General features: G+C 32.2%; 3 protein-coding genes across 3 annotated transcripts; 1 reads left to right on the top strand and 2 right to left on the bottom strand.

The window, feature by feature from the left end:
• Nucleotides 1-713: 713 nt before the first annotated feature.
• On the bottom strand, nucleotides 714-8554 carry LOTGIDRAFT_206515 (hypothetical protein; the record flags this gene model as incomplete). Its single annotated transcript, XM_009057761.1, has 11 exons — nucleotides 714-2037; nucleotides 2235-2414; nucleotides 3344-3410; nucleotides 3727-3897; nucleotides 4170-4373; nucleotides 4582-4708; nucleotides 5087-5156; nucleotides 5524-5714; nucleotides 6393-6478; nucleotides 6693-6805; nucleotides 8395-8554. 11 exons carry the CDS (start codon nucleotides 8552-8554, stop codon nucleotides 1877-1879), a joined length of 1530 nt encoding a protein of 509 aa, XP_009056009.1. The 3' UTR covers nucleotides 714-1876.
• A 2930-nt stretch (nucleotides 8555-11484) lies between these two features.
• Nucleotides 11485-18216, top strand: LOTGIDRAFT_119455 (hypothetical protein; the record flags this gene model as incomplete). The annotated part of the gene is made up of 10 exons (XM_009057762.1): nucleotides 11485-11569; nucleotides 11834-11899; nucleotides 12592-12755; nucleotides 13601-13757; nucleotides 14366-14494; nucleotides 15106-15206; nucleotides 15332-15424; nucleotides 17388-17521; nucleotides 17854-17956; nucleotides 18127-18216. Coding segments are annotated over 10 exons (1122 nt in total), but the record flags the coding sequence as incomplete, so codon positions are not given.
• A 1279-nt stretch (nucleotides 18217-19495) lies between these two features.
• LOTGIDRAFT_232738 (hypothetical protein) lies at nucleotides 19496-21146 on the bottom strand (the record flags this gene model as incomplete). The annotated part of the gene is made up of 5 exons (XM_009057763.1): nucleotides 19496-19856; nucleotides 20060-20132; nucleotides 20434-20538; nucleotides 20794-20913; nucleotides 21057-21146. The coding sequence occupies 5 exons, from the start codon at nucleotides 21144-21146 to the stop codon at nucleotides 19765-19767; spliced, it is 480 nt and encodes a 159-aa protein (XP_009056011.1). The 3' UTR covers nucleotides 19496-19764.
• Between the last annotated feature and the right edge of the window lie 256 nt (nucleotides 21147-21402).

Raw genomic sequence — 21402 nt, forward strand, 5'->3', positions numbered from 1 at the left:
TCCTCCAATACGTAACAAGGAAACTCTTCAAGTGTTGTTAATATCCGAAAAATGTATCATACTGTGTCACATGTCATGCAAAATGAAACGATTAAGCCTAAATTCTGAAACCTTGCGACCACATTTCTGTTCAGACTTTCAAAGAGATGCCACAATTGTTGATATGAGTTGTCATTTTGTATCTATTGTAGACATTGATCAGGAAATAATCAACATGAACTGTTTATCATCCTTGCCTACATGTAATTAGCTGGTTTCCCACACACTAACTGTTTTATATCATAATTAGTACTAATTACGTAGTTCTTGTTACATATGAACAAATCAATTGAGCGTGTTAAGTCAAAATCCAGGTATTGTTTCTCAGAAAACAAGGACTAAGGTGGTAGTTGATATAATTGCTGTGAATGAGAAACAGATGTACATGAATATATTTATAGCATTCAAGCCACAGTAGGATGCTTGCTTGCTTGTTTGATACTAGCCAGGGGGTAAACGTTCTAGCATGACCAAAGTTCAGCTGAGGGACGATGATCGACAAAGTCTTATCCAATGAACACTTGGAAAAATACCTTGTATTCCATCAAAAACTGAACATGAAACAATTATCAAAGGCAATTATTTCAATTCCAAAGGCGAAAAATGTGTGAAATTGAATGCATGCCACCAAAAGGACACTTTCTCCTGACCCATAGTAAAAACCAACATGTTTTCATTTGCTAACTGCATTTATCAATAATGATACAAATAATTGCAAACTGTAGTTAAATAATTAAAACTAAATTTGATAACATTATCGATTCAATGATAGCTGTTGTGGTCAATTTCACTTAGTTATGTTGACAATAAAGCCATATTTATTCTGGACGAATTTGTATATGTCTCTCAATCCATAGAGGTATTTGAAGGTTTGATCGACTAAATCGACAATTTTGAATCTTATATTGCCGACATTTGTATGTTACAATATGAGGTAAGAAGGGTCGGTTAGGCGCATAACAAACATGTAGTCAACTGTCTTATAAATATCAACTACTCTATCAACTATGATTGGTTAAAACTCTTAATTATATGCAATAAGAACATAATAAGATAGTGGACCACAGCCATATACGCCCCCACGGCATGCGGATGGTAAAAACGAAACATCCATTTTAAGTTTCATCAAAATCGGTTGAAAACTAAGAGAGTAATAGCATATTCAAGATTTTGGGGCAAGGGCAATAACTCTGCTTCTAACGGTCAAAAATAGCTCAAATTCGAACTTCGTTTTATAAATATGTATACACATACTAAATTTCAGTTGATTCCATCAAAAAATCTAGTTTTTAGAGCGTTTACAAGCAAATGTTGACGGACGGACCGACGGACGGACCAAAGGACCAAAGGACGGACAGGGGTGCCGACAAAATACGTCCACATAGAGAGATGTGGGCGTATAAAAATGATAAAAAATAAATGACAATTCAATAAAAACACCAAGTAATCAAATAATTTGCTTAATTTGACTCTAAAAAATAAGAAAAACCCATCTTTAAGCTACAAGTATTCCAAATTTATTCAGGCTTTCATCAGAATATTTTTCAATGTATTATAGATTAAGGCTATTTTGATAGTGGACTTTACAATATCAGTCAAATTGTTATCAAAATCCTTCCAAAGAGCTATCTGATTAATGAATGATAATTATTTCAATTTGCACCCAGCTTTACTGTTATCTTATTCTACCTAATTATTTATCAAAATCCATCCAAAGCGTTATCTGAATCTTAATTAATTGTTACAAAACAATACTGAAATCATTTGACATAACATCGTGTCCAAATCATTGATAATACGAAAGTTGAGGAAAATTCACAAAATAGAAATACATGCTTCAGTTTCTTGGGGTTAATTTGACTAGGATTCCACTTTCTGGACGCAAAATTAATTCACCAGTTGGATCTAATTCTTCTCTTTTCTGAACAGATTCGACATTAAAATTTCTAAATATTGTAGATAACAAGACTTTTTCTTCCAACATGGCAAACTTCTGACCTGGAAATAATCATATAATGATTTTAATTAAAGGAAAATGACATAATTTTTTTAAACCTTTGGTGAATGTGACACTTACATTTACGCTTGACATTGTGAAGATGATACCAGTCTACTTGTAAATAGGCTATACTTCTATATGCACCAGTACAAGAGCCTTTCACTTTTAATGAAGGTCATTTTTATTATCTACTAACCTATACAGTTTCTTAGACCAGCAGAGAATGGGATATAGCAGAATGGATGTCTTCCCACTTTATTGTCATCTGAGAATCTTTCAGGGTCAAATACATCGGGTTCAGGGAAATATTTTGGATCTTTGTGAATGGCTGCAGTAAATATGCTTCCCGTTGTTCCTTTAGGTATCAGGTGACCGTCTGTAATAATATAATAAGAGATAAACTTGCCAAAATATATATATAGCTTGCCTGGCAAGTTAATATACGCCCACTTTTAGCTTGATTTTGAATAAAAAAATATTTGGCAGTACAGTAACAATCACCAGTGTGAATTATTCAACCTTCAGTCATACACTTCTTTTTATACGTCAAATGTGGAACGTAGGCCTATATTGGCGCTCACCATGTCCGTCCGTTGGTCCGTCTCCAATTTCTCGTAAACACTCTAGAAGGCACAATTCTTAACTGATTTTGACGAAACTTGATTTGATTGTTTGTAATTACCAAGGGATGAACCCTATTGAAAATGAAAAAAACTGAGAAATATTTAGTATGAGTTATTGCACTTGTTCTTGAAAACTCGTTCAATGTTTAGAACATAACACTCTAGAAGGCACAATTCCTGATGGATTTTGACGAAACTTGGTGTGAGTGTTTGTTATCAACCCTATCAGAAGAATCCAAAAATATATAGTTTGAGTTATTGCCCTTGTTCTTAAAAACGCGTTCAAGTTTTAGACAGATTTTGACTTGGTAATATTTTACATTATCACCCCAAAAAGTTCAAAAGAAGTGTAAAACTGAAAGTTGAATATTTCATACTGGTAATTGTTACTGTACTGCCAAATATTTTCGTATAAAATCAAAGCTGCCAGTGGGCGTATATTACCCTAACTGGTAAGCTATCTTTAACTTTTTGGGTTTCGTCAAAATCTGTAAAGAATTGTGCCTTCTGGAGTGTTGACCAGCAAAAAATTGAACGCATTTTCAGGGACAAGGGCAATAACTCAATATTTTTCGATTTTTCTAAAAAATGACACACTTAATAACAATTCATAAGTAGACGATCAGCTGGAGCAAAATAAACGAGCCAGATGGATTACACCAAGGATTATAAATTATCTTACCTATAACAGCATCCTCAGAAAATGTTCTTCCGAATATTGGAACTGAAGGGTATAACCTTAAAGCTTCCTGTAATTAAATGAAATATACACAATTACTGATTTATTCATGTTTTCTCAAATCAACATACATAATATCAGCTGTAGTAGTAGATGTAGCACCTCGACAAATCAAACATTCATCCCACACCAATCGATGTATTTTCCGGTAAAGATAAAAAAAAAATATTGCAGGTTTCAATTGAAATAAAGTATTTTTCAGACCCCCTAAAAATATAGGACATGTGCGTTTTAATGTTTTGCCTTGTGCGACATAAAACAATGTAATAAAAACTTTCTTGTCGCAATCATTTATCTTATCACAGCCGATATATAATAAATCTAACCTTTATGCAACAATCTAGGTATTTCATATCTTTCAAATCTTCCATTGTTGGGTATCGTTCACTACTGCCAAATATTCCATCTAGTTCATCCTGTAGTGTAGTCTGTACCTCAGAGTTAGCACCAATTAAATACGTCGCCCAATTTATACCAGCTGCTGTTGTATCATGACCCTAACATAGATATGTTATAGTTTTTACATGTAATGCTTCAATTTATTTTGGATACTCTGCATGTCGTGCAATTTTTGTATTTGAAAAATAGTTCAACGTCGAGCAGTGGTGGCTTCAGATTCGGGAAACAAATAGTGGGCTGACTGACTTAATGGAGGAGAGATGTTGAGGTTGAGATTCAACATGCGGCAGTTCTGTGATAACGCTATAGGCGCCACCATTAAAATTATTCATATGCGATGGCGATATGAAAATCAAGAAATATCAATTACCTCAAACATAAAGGTATCAACCTCCTCTCTTATATCCTCTTCTGAAAGTTTTTCACCATTTTCAGACATGTGTATCAGCATATCCAGAAAAGCTAATCGTCTTTTCTTGGCACCAACGAATTTGTCCTCTTCAGCCGAGTCGTGAAAGTCTTTGTCGTGCATGGGACCTCGTCTGTTTAATTCTTCTCTCTTCTCGCGTATTACCTGGAAGATTAAATACATAAACATTAGTAAATAAGTCATTTGTACCTATCATTCCCAAATCAAAATCAAAATATTGACAAATTTAAGATTATGTGACAGCAAGAACAGCTTTTAAAGACACCTTAGAAGATAAGCCCTATCACTCAAATAATATTAAGAGAATCAATCTTAATATATGTACGTTATTTTATAGTCTTTACCAACTCACTTTCTCAGTAAAATTATGCAAGACTTTCAAACATTGATCATGTTCTCGACCAGGTCCAATTATTCTATATAACGTATCATTCCAATACCATGGTAACTTCATTCTGTTTTGAGCAAATTCACTCATTCTGTAATAAAAAATAAATCAGAAACTAAACGTGGAATAAAATAAAATTCGTATCAAAATGTTGGCCTACCAATCAAATGACAAGTAAACGTATTGGCAAAATAACGTTTAAAGAGACATTTCGTTTTTGGTAGGTCGAAAAATGTTTTTGCCTAAATTTGTGATAACTATACACCAAAATCTAGAGATTTGTTAATTAACCCTTTTAAAATAAATTCAGTTTCATCAAGTAGATACATAGATATAAATAGCATACGTTAAAATATTTTCAGGAATAATTTACGACGTTTTTGATAATGAAAATGTTTTACAAAAAGCGGAATGTCCCTTTAATATATTATATCCAAATGTAAAGTGTTATTGGAAATACTAAACCTACTTGTAGACGCTTTTTACATAGGTTGACTCACTGTTAGTTTGCGCACCAACATCTCTTCCCATGGCTGTTTCTGTCAAAAGAATTCAAAACGGTCAGTAAATATCCCATCTATGTTCAAAGCGGCTAATGTTCATATATAGTGGAGGTGTACAGATATAGACTGTCTAACCAGTTGGCGCAATATTGTGATCTGTATTATGTTTAACTGCCAAAATGCTGGCTTTAAATCTAATGAGCAGAGAAACTTTAAGAAAAGCAATTTAAATCCTTGTAATTAATACGTCTAGACGTATCACTTGGTTTCTGTGGACAAATTCACATAGGCATTATGAAGTTAATGCAGCATCTTCATGATCGATCCCGTTTCATTTATAAAATGGTTGGAAAGTGATTTGCAATATTCTCAATATATCCTTTCTTATTGGCTTTTTTCTTACCACAAATAATATCTAGAGCACAAAGTGTTATATAATTGAATATATTAAACACTTTGCCATCTGCCTTCTTCTTTAACTTAGTTAACATAAAATCAGCTTGATCATTAAATACCGAGACAAAATCATTCAATATCTTAAAATGGAAGGTAGGAGTCAACATCTTTCTTCGACTTCTCCATTTATCACCAGTACTATAAGACAATAAAACACAAATTAAAACAAAGTTCAAAATGATTTGAACTGGTAAAAAGAGCAAAAACAGTTGCAAATGGACCAACTTCAAATTACTCTGTATATAACTTATGCTTCAATAGGATAAATAAGACAATTATTATGGATGAATATATAACATGAGTATATCTAGCCACGTGCGAATCGAATTTCGCTGTATAGTATTAGGTATCAAAATATGTCAACCAATACCGTTAATTAAACGGAATTAAATTCTTTACTTTTAAACTTTTCTTAGGGTCAAAGAAGAAATGTTTCCTTCTTAATAGGAGGGATTCGTCATTTTAGGGGGTTGATTTGGATCTTAAAGTCTTCAGTAGTACGATAAATATACGAAAATCGTATAATTCCTTCAAAAATACCTCAAACCAGGAATTTCACTCTCTATTTCTACACACTTTCCTCTAGACTATATAGCAGAGTCTCGAGAAAAGACGAGTCGTCTTTTTAACTTCTAAACGCGGATACTTCTGGACACACGTGGATTTGAAGGCTCAAATTTCGACGATGAGCTGTGCACACTATAACTTATTAGTGTTTTTAAACAATCCCCGCTTCTGAGACTATGGTGAGATTGGTCAAACGGATATAAAGTGTTATATATAAACAGCGACTTTCCGTGCTATTGTAAGACTTACCTTGTTAGTAAGCCTGTACCTAACCATGGATGTAAAAACCTGTATTCTGAAGCTTTTTCCATATGTTTAGAACTATTCAGTAAAATCTGTACAGGAAAACATATGGAATCGTGAATTAATAAATTAAAGAAACATTTGAATTAACATCAGCAGACCTTTATTCTGCGAACAACTTGCACGATTCTTAAACTAAATATTCAGTTGAATCAATCGCAGCTTAGGTTGCATTATTGAAAACTTTCAAATGTACTTTCATATAATCACATGTTAAGATATTTTGAGGACGACCAAAGTACTTACCTCTGCCGAGTTCGCATTACTTAAACAAATCATTGGTTTGTGACCTAGCCAAATAACAAATATGCTATCTCGACCATATTCATCTGAATAACTCAAACATTGTTTATAAAATTCTGAAATATAAATTTACAATTTACAATATAAATCTATTTATCCCACATCAATGCGGTTTTCATAATTAGGATGTACTCGTTTTTGTCCCTTGAACGTTATGTGTGAACTACGTGTGGGGATTTAAAAATCAAAAGAATCCATAAAGAATTGTTGCTTGAAGAGAGAGCAAAAGTTGCACTAAATAGCTAATAGAGTGAATACACTAAGTTGAAAGAGACATTTTGGTGAAAAATTATCTCATAAATCATCCTCATAATGACATTGACCCACAAAATAAAAAGCAAAAGAATCCACAATGAATTGTTGCCTGCAGAGTGAGTAGGCCTACGAGTCGCACAATATAGCTAATGGAGTGAAAACACTAAGTCGCACACCATATTTCGGTGAAATGTTATAAGATCATCACGAAAATCGATAGGGATCATCTTCATAATGACATTGACCTACAAAATAAAAAGCAAAATAATCTGTAAAAAAAATTGTAGCTTGTAGAGTGAGCACGAGCCAAATGTGAACGGACCGACGGACAAATTATCAGATCATCACGAAAATCGATAGGGATCATCTTCATACTGACATTGACCTACAAAATAAAAATCAAAAGAATCAGTAAAGAATTGTAGCCTGTATTACAGAGTGAGCACGACCAAATGTGAACGGACTTACGGACCTCCAGGGTCATTACAATATAAGCCCAAATTATATTTGTGGGTGTATAAAAATTATGTTACGGTGGCCATCTTAGACGCCATCTTGAATTTATCAAAAAGCTCAAGGAGGATTCTTCAGGATCTCTGATATGTTGTTTAGAAAGGTTTTGGGTGCCAAGATTGAAATTATCAGCTTGTTACCAATTTGTTCCACCTTTGACCCTAATACTACTGTACTACACTGTCTGGTATGCAACACCTATTAAAATTGGAGTAGGCCTCTGGACAAAGAACTTCCATGTTAGCTTCAAAGTCCAATGGGACTAGAGATTGGGGACAGGGCTTACCAGAATCTACCGAATAATTCAGTTTTACCAAAGATGATCGTGTGAGTACTATTAACCTTTGATATTGACAATTGTGGAACTAATTAGGCGAAAAGATCCTTAATATAGTTAATATTTTATAGATTCTTTGGTTGTCTTGGTAATAATAGGAGTTAATGATAAGTTACGGATGAGATAAAAATGTATGTTTATTTTTGTTGTGTTATTATCGACATAGATTTCACAAATAGTTTTTATCGTGCTTGTTATCTATGGGTGAGTCTTCTCAGAAAAGAGGCTTACCAGGCTTTTACATAGTAAAAGAATTGTCTATAGGATTGATATAGGCCTACTATTACATCCCCTTTTTAAATATACCATTTATAATCTTCGACACGGCTATTGTTTGGATGCAAGCTCTTAGATAAGAAACTCTTATTGAGTTCTATTTTTAAAAGCACTTGAAATGTTGTAATAGGCTACTAGTACTAGGTCGGTATTTGCATATTTCTTTCAGTACTGGTGAACAAAATAGTCACCAGTCCTTCGGACATATAAGCTTATCAACGGGTGACTGGTTTACTTAGATCAAATTTGGATTTAAAAACTTACTTGTTCCATCTGTCTCTAGTTGGTGTGCATTGCCTAATATAGGTAATGCCGCAGGTCCCGGTATTTTACCAAACACTTTTTGTCGTTTATATGACTGATATATCCATGTTAATACAAGTATAATAACCGCTATACCTAGTAAACCCAAAGTAGCTGCCATTATTTATAACTATATAGTCCTGTAATAATGTGTTAACCTAAATAAACCATGCCTGTTTTCTACGCTCAATTCAATATTAAACGAGTATAGTTCAGGTCTATATTATGATTGCACGATACAAGAGAATAGGTCCAGTGATCAACATAGCCTACTGATTACTAAGTTAAAGCTACAGTCCCGTTTAGTCATGAACATCTTTAACCAATTTCATGAGCTGAAAGGAAATTAAAATGTATTGCATGGAGCTCCTAATCAATCTCCGTCAGTGACATGCAGTGTTCAATGTGTGTAATTTGATTAAACTGTAAATCCAGATATTTTGCAGGCGACTCCACGTCAATTCTCATCCATGATCTGAAGAAATTATTATATATCTTTTATTCTCGGTGATCGGACTTGCAATCACTCTAATTCCCTGCCATTTGACTTTCAATTAACCAAACAAATTCAAATGCTCTGTTCAAAAATGATAGCCTATATATTGTAGGGCCTACTAATAAGCTTATAAGAGTTTTTTGAGATGTTCATTGTTAAACATTGACCTGCATGTCTAATCATTCTTAACAGTATTTGATTGGCTAGCATCAATTCAATTTTTGATAGTTTTCGGTCAAAATTCAACTTGGTTACAAAAGATTTGGAACCCGTCTCATCACTGACAATGGAAAACTGGATTAAAAATCCAAACGTATTATTTCGACTTATGATTGGTTAGCTTCATTACCACTTTCTATATTTTTGGTCAGATTTCATACAGAAGAATTTCATCCTATCACTGAGGGAAACCGGGTTGAATAATCCATTCGAACTATATGCCCACAGGTAGGCTATATATAGGCCCTATTAAACCTTCTGGTTAGTAAGGCACCGCGGCTGCCGACACAATTTTTAGACTGGCTGTATTATGGCAATTTGTTTTAATTTTTTTTACCAACCAAAAGTCATTCTTAGAATAGGCCCTACATTTTTTACCATTTTGAAGTGAAGGTGATGTAGCCTTTGAATTATTTTATATATTTTGCTTTATGCCATTAAATTGGTCTTTACTAATATAATGCTATAATGGACATCCTGTTGACAAAATTGCAACTTTGAATTAATCGTTTATGTATGTTATGACATGTTATTGGGATTTGTTGAACCAGTCTGCCTTTAAGGGGAAGTTAGTGACGTCTTTAAAATCTAAATATAGATTATGACAACAATGCACGACTTATTTTGTAACGTTTTGGAAATATTTTGAAAATTAAGATAAAATTGAATACATAAAACATTTATGATAAAATTCTAGAATTTCTACTACACAATAAACCACTTACAGATGTTATGGTTCGTTATATTGCATAACACTGATTCTTAAACCATTTAAAATAAAAGTTAAATGTAGTCGGTTAAATTGTTATCTCCCCTGATTAATACTCTTTAGTCAATGTTCTTGAAAAGTCAGTAAAAGTGGTGCTGAAATGTCGACATAAAAAAATAAATTGTCGTATTTTATTTATTATCTAAGTAGCCTAATGCCTGGGATTCGTGTGTGAAAGATTTATTAGTTTAAAAGACCAAACCATTATTATGGCCAGCGCTCACGAACCTTACCTCAAAACCGCTTTGACCAAGGTAAGTATTATTGGCAGGTGAATTCAAACATTTGAGACCCACTTTCAATTTCATTCCTAATTTCTTTCTCTTAAAGTTAAAGGGATACTACGTCATAGGATGAACATGAAATTTTAATTTTGCTCAAATTTGGCCAATAACAGTATATATCCATCAGTGGACCTACCTGGTGTCCTAACTATACATCAAAATCCTTCTATAATCCGATACATCCACCAAATCAAGTAATTAATTATAAAACGCTTAATACATCCATTAAGCGATCGTGAGTCTAGGCAATCTGGTGTAATTTTCAAGGGGAAGTAGCTCTCAAGTGGGGTTTCCCGCGTCCTTGACCTCTACTCTTGAATTGACCTCGACATTGTCATATTTTGAAGACGGAATTATGATGCCTCGTAGGAGATTAAGCGACTCCACGAAAAAGTAATTCATATAATTTACAATGAATACTCCACCACTGACACAATTTTCATCGAATATTAATCATTGGCAAAGTTTATTTGTATACACCGGAAGATGATTGTTTCCTGTTTTAGCGTTGATTACCCAGACTCTTTTTTCTCAAACTGAACGGACTTGTCGCTTGCTCACTTTTTTTAAAAAATAATGATTATAGTTGTATTGTCGATTTTTCAAACTTGATAAAGTGTGGGATGCATACTTATTTAACCAATGGTCACTATTAAACACAAATATTAGCCACAGGACGAGTGTATTCTAAGCCGTAGTATCACTTTAAAAATAGATCTAGTCTGTAGATTCCAGACATGAATTTTGTTTCCGACATTTAACCAAATTTCAAATTATAATTTTTCACCAATTGAACATATTAACCAGAAAAGTCCTTGTCTGCAGGCTCTTACAGATGATTTCGATCGGAGAGATGCTCAGATGGTGGAGGGAAGACAGCAGAGTTATCTACTATACCTTCTGCAAATAGTCCAATACCTCGATCAAACTTTAATCAAAAGCACCTCAGTTCTGTTTTATTGAATTGATAAAATGCAACCAATGTGAAAAATGATTGGAAAAAATGTGATGCAGAAAGCTATATAGGCCTAGTTGTCAAACAGTAACTTAAGCCATACTGCTACTCCAAATACCTAACTCGAATCATTTGTAAATCGCCTAATGCAAATTATTTCTTTATAAATCAAATACCAGAATAAGAGTTATTTTTTGCCATAATGACTTCAGAATATGGTCAAATTTATTCTTGTGGCTTAAACAAATCAGTGAACATCAGTATTAAAATTTTTAGGGGTAAACTATAAGTTTGGTATAGATTATCAAGTGTGTTTTATATATTTTAGTATAAAAATCCAGATGTTACTAAAAGAGAAATCACAAATGTATTAAACCAATACCGAGATCTCAGACCTAAACTGGAACCATTTGGTAAGTGTGTGATGTTTTTAGAGTGAACATTCTTGCCTTTTATTTATTTTAGGAATTCAAATATGGATAAATTACCAAAAGTTATATCTGTCAAAGCTATTGTTGTCCTTTGCTTGGATGTGTTGATCTTGGTTTCAAATGACCATGGATAAGTGATTATTTGTCAATATTCTAGCTGACCAAGTTGTAAATGGGTTCAGATAATTCTGCCTATTTATTCAGTATTTTACAAAACTATAGTTTCTTTATGCCCTTTTTTCCCAGTATTTAATAATGGTGAACAAAGAGACTTATTGAATTTGGAAGGAACTATTCCAGTCACTTATAGAGGTATGTTATAAATATTTTAACATTTGTAATTTGAAAAAATTGATGTTATATGTATCAATACACAATTAGATATGTATAGTATTCATTGTCATTGTATTAATTGTCACAGTGGACCTTTTGATCTGTAATTTATCTGAATTCTGTTAGAAATTTACCAAACTAGTTTCAAAGATATTTGATATTGCCAATATTTGTTAGCAGACAAAAAGTTTTAATTACAAGGATGTGTAACACTAGGAAATAGATATGTTATTAACTGTTTATCAACTGTTATTGAAGTTTTAATGAAACCTTATTTACTGATAATAAAGTCTTCAGATTTTTGTGCAAAGGTTTTTTGATTTTTGTTTACCACAGATAAGTGCATATAATAGGCAAAGCTTTATTGAGAAAATGAAAATGTCTTCTTTGACAACTTAAATTAAAAGCTTGTCATTTAGATATCATTTCCCTTATTAATATGTATTCTCGAAGCGATCTTATTGTTAGGATGTCCTAGAATCAATGTTAGTAGAAGATAAGAACCTAGGACATCCTAGCGCTAGGATCGTATTTAGTGTTAGCCGTCTGGACTTATTTCACCCTGTAATGTGTTTTACTCTTTAATTACTTTTGTTGCAATTGCTAGAGTTTTTCTTAAATCAAGCTAATCAGACTTACTTGTAAAATAGCTATTTGTTTCTTTATTTTAGGAAATCAGTATAATATTCCAATATGTATATGGATACTTGATACTCATCCACAAAATCCTCCTATGGCCTATGTTAAACCTACAAGTTCAATGCAGATAAGATCTGGTCAATATGTGGATACCAATGGTAAAATAGATTTACCATTCTTACGTGAATGGAGACATGTAAGTATATCAACATTTTTATACGCCCACATGAAATGGGGGGCGTATATTGCCGTCACCTCTTTCTCTTTCGGTCCATCCGTCCACAATTGCTCGTAAACACTCTACAAGGCACAATTCTTGACTGATTTCGACGAAACTTGGTATGGTTGTTTGTAATCACCCAAGGATGAACCCTATTGAAAATCAGATGAATCGAAAAATATTTACTATGAGTTATTGCCCTTGTTCTTAAAAACGCGTTCAATTTTTAGTTCGTAAACACTCTAGAAGGCACAATTCTTGACGGATTTTGACGAAAATTGGCATGAGTTTTGGTTATCACCCATTGATAAACCGTATTTTAGAACAGAAAAATTGAAAAATATTTAGTATGAGTTATTGCCCTTGATCTTGAAAAATCGTTCAATTTGTAGCTCATAAAAACTCTAGAAGGTATGATTCTTGCCGAAATTTGACAAGACTTGGTTTTATTATTCATTACCGCGCTGAAGATTGAATATTTGTCTTCTAGAGTTTTCACGAGCTAAAAATTGAACATGTTTTCCAGAACTAGGGCAATAACTCATACTCAATATTATTCAGTATTGCCCTAAAGAGTTCAAAAGAATTGTATGACTGAAGGTTGAATATTTCATACTAGTGATTGTTACTGTACTGCTAAATATTTTTATTCAAAATCAAAGCTGCCAGTGGGCGTATATTACCTTGCCTGGCAATCTATCTTATTATGTTCCGAAGCCATTTGTAATCTTCATTATGTAATGTCTTCCGTTATTTCAAATGTGCTTTTCTTGTCCCACATTTGCTGGTGTAATTATGAACTTGTTTTTATTTGCTTTCAGCCACATGCAGATTTAATAAGTCTGGTACAAATTTTGACGATGACATTTGGTGATGAATGTCCAGTATTTTCTAGAGTTCCCCCAAGAGGTGGTCCCCCACCATATTCAACCAATTCAGGTGTAGGAGCAGCTCAACCTCCCTACCCTCCTACTGGAGGTATAGTTTCTTCAACTTATTACACATTGGTTTAAAGATGGGTTCCCTTAATTTAGAGGTGTTCTTATGACTTGGAAAAATACCAATTTGTCTCACGTGTTCATAATTAATTCATAATTAGCAAAATAAGAAGAGAATTACCATCAGAATTCCAATGAGTGACTGATCAAGAAAGGTCAAAAAGTCTTTTTTTGTTCTTCTAGACTGCTTATACATGGACATTTATGATTGTTTAAAACTCTTAAATATATGCAATAAGAATATTATTTGATTAAGAATACATGATTATTCATTAGAAACACTAATTAAAAAAATAATTTGCTGAATTTGACACTAAAAAGTAAGAAATCCCATCTTTAAGTTCCTTTTATGCTTTTTCTTACAAGTATACTGCCCATCTCTCATATGGTAAATTCAGCTCTATCAATGCAACATCCCTACTAAATCAGTTGATAGCTGAGGTATATTAATATACATAATTATCGTCAACAATTCATTTTATACATCCTAAATTGTTATTGCTCCTCGCTTTCTTTAGCTACAGGTTAAATCAGGATTAAAAACATACTTTACATATTTTCTTGTAGGTGGTATGCCTGTTCCTGGAGCTGTTGGTAGTTCAAGTGGGAATTCCCCGTATCCACCATATACACCAACATCTACAAGTGGATATCCTGGTTCTAGTTATCCTAATCCACCCTATCCACCCTCTGGTTATCCAGGACAGAATTATGGTGGTTTTAATCAGGTTGGGGGTTCAGGGTACCCACCTCATAGTCAGAGTTATGGAAGTAGTTCAGGATACCCTCAACAGTATCAATACAGTACACCTCCTGGTTATCCTGGTTATCCCAATACATCAACTAATACAGGTGGGTATTCTGGTTAACCTAATACATCAGCTTGTTCGGGTGGGCATTCTGGTTATCGTTATACATCAACTAGTTCAGGTAGGTATTTTGGTTATCCCAATTCATCAACTAATACAGGTGGGTATTCTGGTTTACCCAAAACATCAGCTAGTTCAGGTGGGCATTCCGGTTATCCTTATACATCAACTAGTTCAGGTGAATATTCTGATTTTACTAAACTAAAGTAATATTATTAAGCCATGCGAGTATAGTACAGATTATGCCATGGATTTTTTAAGAACAATATACAATATACATATACAAAATAGTTAGAATTGTTGATACTACAGATATCAATGCTTAATACAGGCTTGATTATAATACAAGAAATGTTTTAATTTTATCAAAATAATAAATTTTAATTTCTTGTGATTTCAGAGAAGAAGCAGTCTAAATGGTCTTGTTTATTACAGACTCGTCAACTAATGTTCGACCAGGAACTGGTACAGTTACAGAGGCTCATATTAAAGCATCATTAAAGTCTGCAGTGGAAGACAAGTTAAAACGAAGATTACGAGAAACATTTGCCCAAGCACAGGTTGATTTGAGATTTAAAATCTGAATTCTATTTGAACAAAATTTGAAATTTTTATATTTGTTATAACAGTATCATGGTAAAATCTATTGATTTTTGATGTTCTACACCTTTTTTTATATTTTTAGGCTGAAATGGATGTATTAAAAAGGACACAGACTGATTTACAGTCTGGTAAGGTAAAACTAGAGAAGATGTTAACAGACCTTGAAGAAGAAAAGGTATGCTTAATGGCTTTTATTACTTGTCATTTTTAAGAAAATTAACTCTAAATTAGGCAAATTACCTTAGAGAAATACTATGAGCTCCATCTCCATTGACATAATTTGCACTTTTTATACGCCCACATGAAATGAGGGGCGTATATTGCCGTCACCCATGTCGGTGCGTCCGTCAGTCCGTCCACAATTGCTCGTAAACACTCTACAAGACGCAATTTTTGACGGATGTTGACAAAACCTGGTGTGAGTGTTCGTAATCACCCAAGGATGAACCCTATTGAAGATCAGAAGAATCACAAAATATTAAGTATGAGTTTTTGCCCTTGTTCTTGAAAACGCTTTCAATTTTTAGCTCGTAAACACTCTAGAAGGCACAATTCTCGATGGATTTTGACTAAACCTGGTGTGAGTGTTTATAATCACCCAAGGATGAACCCTATTGAAAATCAGAAGAATCAAAAATATTTAGTCTGAGTTTTTGCCCTTGTTCTTGAAAACGCGTTCAATTTTTAGCCCGTAAACACTCCAGAAGGCACAGTTCTTGACAGATTTTGACGAAACTTGGCATGAGTGTTATCATCCAAGGATAAACCCTATAGAAAATCAGAAAAATCGAAAAATATTTAGTATGAGTTATTGCCCTTGTTCTTGAAAACGCATTCAATTTTTAGCACATAAACACTCCAGAAGGCACAGTTCTTGACGGATTTTGATGAAACGTGGTAATATTATTCTGTATCGCCTCAAAAAGTTCAAAAGAATTGTATGTCTGAAGGTTGAATATATCATACTGGTAATTGTTACTGTACTGCCAAACGTTTTTATTTAAAATCAAAGCTGCCAGTGGGCGTATATTACATTGCCTGGCAAGCTATCTTATACTATCAAATACAGTCATCAAAACCCTTTACAAAGGACTGAAGAGAAACCATATGGTTAAATCTTTTGGTTGAAGGTACTGATTGACTGTATTTGTAATGACTGTGCATACAATCCAATCAAATCTCTGCATTTACAACTTGTGTGATGCAAGGAAAGTGCCTAATGTCATGGTATTAGATGCAGTTTGTTATAACTTGTGAAGCTATTTCCTAGGTAACAAGAGACCATGGATTTCATTTATTTCTATCATCAGTTAACCCCTTAACTGCCACGGTCGCAATATTGCGACATTCTACCCGTGCGACCGCCACTTTAAATAAATACGAAACTACCGCTATAAAGACAGTGTTGATATATGTATAATCAGATTTAGATATCGGTGATAATTTGTAGACAAAAAAACATGCATGTTTCTTCTATAAAAAATCCTAAACATTTTGATTGAAAATAGGTAATATTTGTGAAAAGATGTCCCGAAATTTGAGTTTTCATGGCATCATAACCATAGACATCCTATAGATACATACGAAATTTACGGCTCTAATGATGTCTATTCACCCGCAGCAGGTGGCCTAAATAGCAATCGTCAATGTAAACAATTTCGCTGTCATGTATTTGGATCAACTTTCGATTGAAAATGGTTGTATTTAGATTTAAAAATAAACAGATCCATGGTAGTATATAAAATTAATATCCATTAACTTCTAACATGATAAAAATTGTTATTTTAACAAAAATCTAATAATTTTAGGATTTGAACCTATTGTTGCCATGGTGACATCACAATGACGTCACAAAATGATGACGTCACAAAAATGAATATTTCCATGGTAACATACAAATATCACTGAACATTTTATTTATTGACACTTGGTGCCTACATCCCACAGTTTTGGAGCCACATGCTTTTGAAAAAAGGTACCACAAAATGTCAATTTTCTAAAAAAATATTCAGCAGTTAAAGGGTTAAGACTACTATATATTCCTTAAATATGATATTCCTATCTGACTAACACTATATCGAGTAAAATTTGATTTTCTGTGCTTTTTTATAAAATATGATATGAATGTTTTGTTTCAGACTGATTGTGAAAAGAATTTATTTCTTTTACGTGAAAAATCTTCGGAAGTACAAGAAGCTTTAAGAAAGATTGAAAATGAAGATGAACTAAATATGGATGAGGCAGTAGTTACTACAACACCTTTATATAGACAGTATGTACCTGTAACACATAATACTTACAAGAACAAACAATTTTCACTGTTAAAATAGTTCTCAATATATCAATTGTAGAGAGATATAGAAATATTAAAACAGAACAAAGTAGTACTCAGTGTTTTTTTCTCTCTTTATGACCTTCAGACATCTGACCTACCTACTAATAATATTTATATACCAACTCTATTATATTGATGTACATTGTTGACACTCTGATCCTCCTTATCAATATTGATGCCGACCAGGTTGCATATTATGGTGTTTGGAACATTTATTTTATTCCAAACTTCCAAAAATAATTTACATATTTGTTTATGTTTGATTTCAGGCTGTTAAACTCATTCTCTGAAGAACAAGCTATAGAGGACACTATATATTATCTAGGTGAAGCACTGAGAAAAGATGTTATAGATCTGGAGGTTTTTCTTAAAGTAAGTTTTACATGGTCTATATTTCATACATAAGTTAAAAATTTAAAAAGACTGTGTGAAATAATTATGAACCCTGAGGTGTGGATCTTGTTTTTGTCAAATAGATTATAGGAAACATTTGTGTGAATACAACTTTAATAGAATTTATTTAAATACTTTTATAATTACAGAAGATAAGAGAGTTATCCAGAAAACAATTTATGCTGCGAGCTTTAATACAGAAATGTAGAGAAAAGGCTGGACTACCACCATTAGCATAATATATGAGTAATATTTATATACTGTATATGTGATAAACAATGGTTGAAATTATTTGCTGTGATGCGTAATGTCCAAATGAAGGGAAATTAAACAAATGTACCAAGTCCTAAAATGATCAATAAATAATACTTTTTTTACATTCAACTTCTCTGATATATTGATATAATTTTCTTATTTTATTATAAATATTCAACAACTCATATCTCTTTCTATTTGGATACTAGCCTAATAATTCTATTCAAAGTTGATCCATTATGTTTAGAATATATGTTAATTTTGTACTTACAAAACAGAACCTTAAATTGCTGTATTATTGGCTAAATGTTTATTCGTTTACACATGCTTTATTGAACCAAATCTTATATATATTAGGTTAAAAGTTTGATTAACTTCTACGAAATTGGTTAAGAGTATTAGAATATTGATCTGTAGAACTATTTAAAATTGTCTATGTCTTTAATTTAATCTATGAATTTTTCAAAAATATATGTTTTTGAAATATATTTATAATTCTGAATTGAAATCTATATAGAAAGGAGAGGATAAATCAAGTTCTATGCATAAAGAAAGGCTATAAAAGAGACTATAATAATGAAGAGTATAATATTATGATGTAATATAATGTATTTTATAATAGTTGTATATAATTCTCATATAACAATCATATTTTATTCTGGATAACTATATTCATGCTTTAAATTACTCTGCATGATTTACAAAATAAACTAGCTAGCACCATTTCAATAATAACTATGTTTTGATTCAATTCTTCTTTGGAAATATAAAAATATTGTTGATTGTCTCATGGAATACCTCTTTATGAGAATGTGACCATTTGATACCAGATTTACACATGACAATCTTTCTTGATTCAAATACTCAATAAAAGCTAACTTTTAGTTCTTTCTACATTTTTACTTTCAGCTGAAAAACTATAGTTGATGAGGAATTCATTAATCTGTTGGAACATATATCACAATGATGTCAAATATTTCTTTTTCACTTACATTCATTTCATGTTACATTTTGCTTAATTATTGTATGTTATGATTATGAGTATTTTATCTGTATATTTATATTTTAGTGCTTCTGGGGCTGATAATGAACATTGATGATCATTTTGATGTTATTATTATGAATTTGACTGTTTCAAAACCATTTAATATTTGTTTTGTGATGTTTAACTGTAATAAATCAAAAGTCAATAATTCTGTAGATAGAAAAAAACTCACAATAAAATAAATGCAGAAAAATTTCAGCAATTTTACCAAACATGGCATCTTGTAAAAGCAATGAACTAAGTTAATGGAGATATACATGTACACAGTCACATGTATTCTAAATTGAGTCTTTTATAACTTGCATATCTGTACTTTTATTAAAATTTGAAATTCAATTTTAAGAATGAACACGAAAACTGTTACTATTTATCTTTTCTTAATATCTTTTTCAAATTAATGTTTCATAATTTTATTATTCATTTATATCAAAATATTGCATAATAATGAAACATAAGGAATCACTAAGATGTTTGTAGCATCCTTTGATCAACCAGGTGGCCAGTTCATCTGTCGACCTCCAATAACATGTATATGTAAATGATATACAGATTGGGAACCTTCTACACCATTGTTTATAACTGAAACATGGAAATGCTCTTTTTCATTTATTTTACCATAAACCTACCTAAATACACACACCATCAGTAACATACTTCTCTTTGTAAATATAACTTAACATTGCTAATTTAATATTCAAAGCATTTGAATACAATACAGTGCCATAATAGATTGTTTAAACTGAAATAAACATTGAAATGAGAGATAGAAATAATGTGGATACCTATTCTATATCCTTTGTCTAACTTTTTATCTTCTGCTAGCTTCTTTGCCACCAATAGAAGATGTCCTAACAGCTGAAAAATATCATAAATGTAATGGATAACACTAACAGATGGTAAATCTCCACACTTAAATTCCAATACTAATTCTGGTAAATCTGTGTAAATAAGATTCAATTTCCTCATTATGATGTTCAATAACAATCTGAACTGTCATATTAAAATTCAGATTCAAATGGCGATACATATGATAACTCTAACTATTCCAATTCAAATTCATTATAATAATGTGTATGATAAAGCCGAAAAATTATATTCAAATTGATAATAATGATGTATATGAAAAGTTTAAAAATAATATAAAATAATAGTTTACCTCTTGATCTTCATATTGAGCATCACTGATTCCAGTTAAAGGTTTTCTAGGTATAACAAGGAAGTGTACTGGAGCTGTTGGGTTAACATCACTAAATGCCATACACTGAGGAAATATGAATATATTCAAGTTGTGATTTACAGTTATTTAGATATTTCATACATATTAAACCTTAGTGTCAGTCATTTCTCTCAATTGCGTCAAAATGTTTGAAAGTGACAAAGGTGTTGGAGCTATGAGAAATCAAAATAGGTCAAATTGTTAAGCACAAGTAATTTCACTGACCATGGATTTGCAAAAAAAAAGCCTTCACATTTACTCCTGTCATTTAAAAATAAATTGATTTAATTGCATACAAACCTGTTTATCTTCATATAGAATATCAGCTGGTATTGTTTTATCTATTATCTTAGTAAATATTGTTGGTTTATATTTATCATGAACTGCTGACTTAGATCTCTCTACTTCGTCACTAAAATTCTAAAAGACAATTTGAAAAAATGCGTTTAGACGGCATTGTTAAATATATTGAAGTTAACTAAATATAAGCCATACCAGGTAAACCAGCTGCACAAAGCTGTAAACCATTAGTTTAAAATCCTCATTTTCATTTAACAACCTACCTTTACATTAACAGATTGTACAGTTTGTGGAACTCTGTATGAATTTACACCAGTACCAATAATGCGCTTAATAACATTTAATCGAAACATTCTATTTTGAATAAAAATACATATCTAATTAGGCCTATTATTGATTAACCTCATGTACTTGGGAATATCAGTCTCAAATAACTACCGGTACCATACTGAGAGACTAAGATTGACTTTAACTTAGATAAATGCCTTATGTTTTACTTTCTATCAGCACAATATCAATCTCATATTGATATCACTATTTTGAATTTACGTTCACATAGAAATATTACATAAAATTCTATTCAGGCAACTGCAGAAGACCAAAAAGTAC

The sequence above is a fragment of the Lottia gigantea genome (assembly GCF_000327385.1).
Source record: "Lottia gigantea unplaced genomic scaffold LOTGIsca_31, whole genome shotgun sequence".
Classification (NCBI taxonomy): Eukaryota; Metazoa; Mollusca; class Gastropoda; family Lottiidae; genus Lottia; species Lottia gigantea.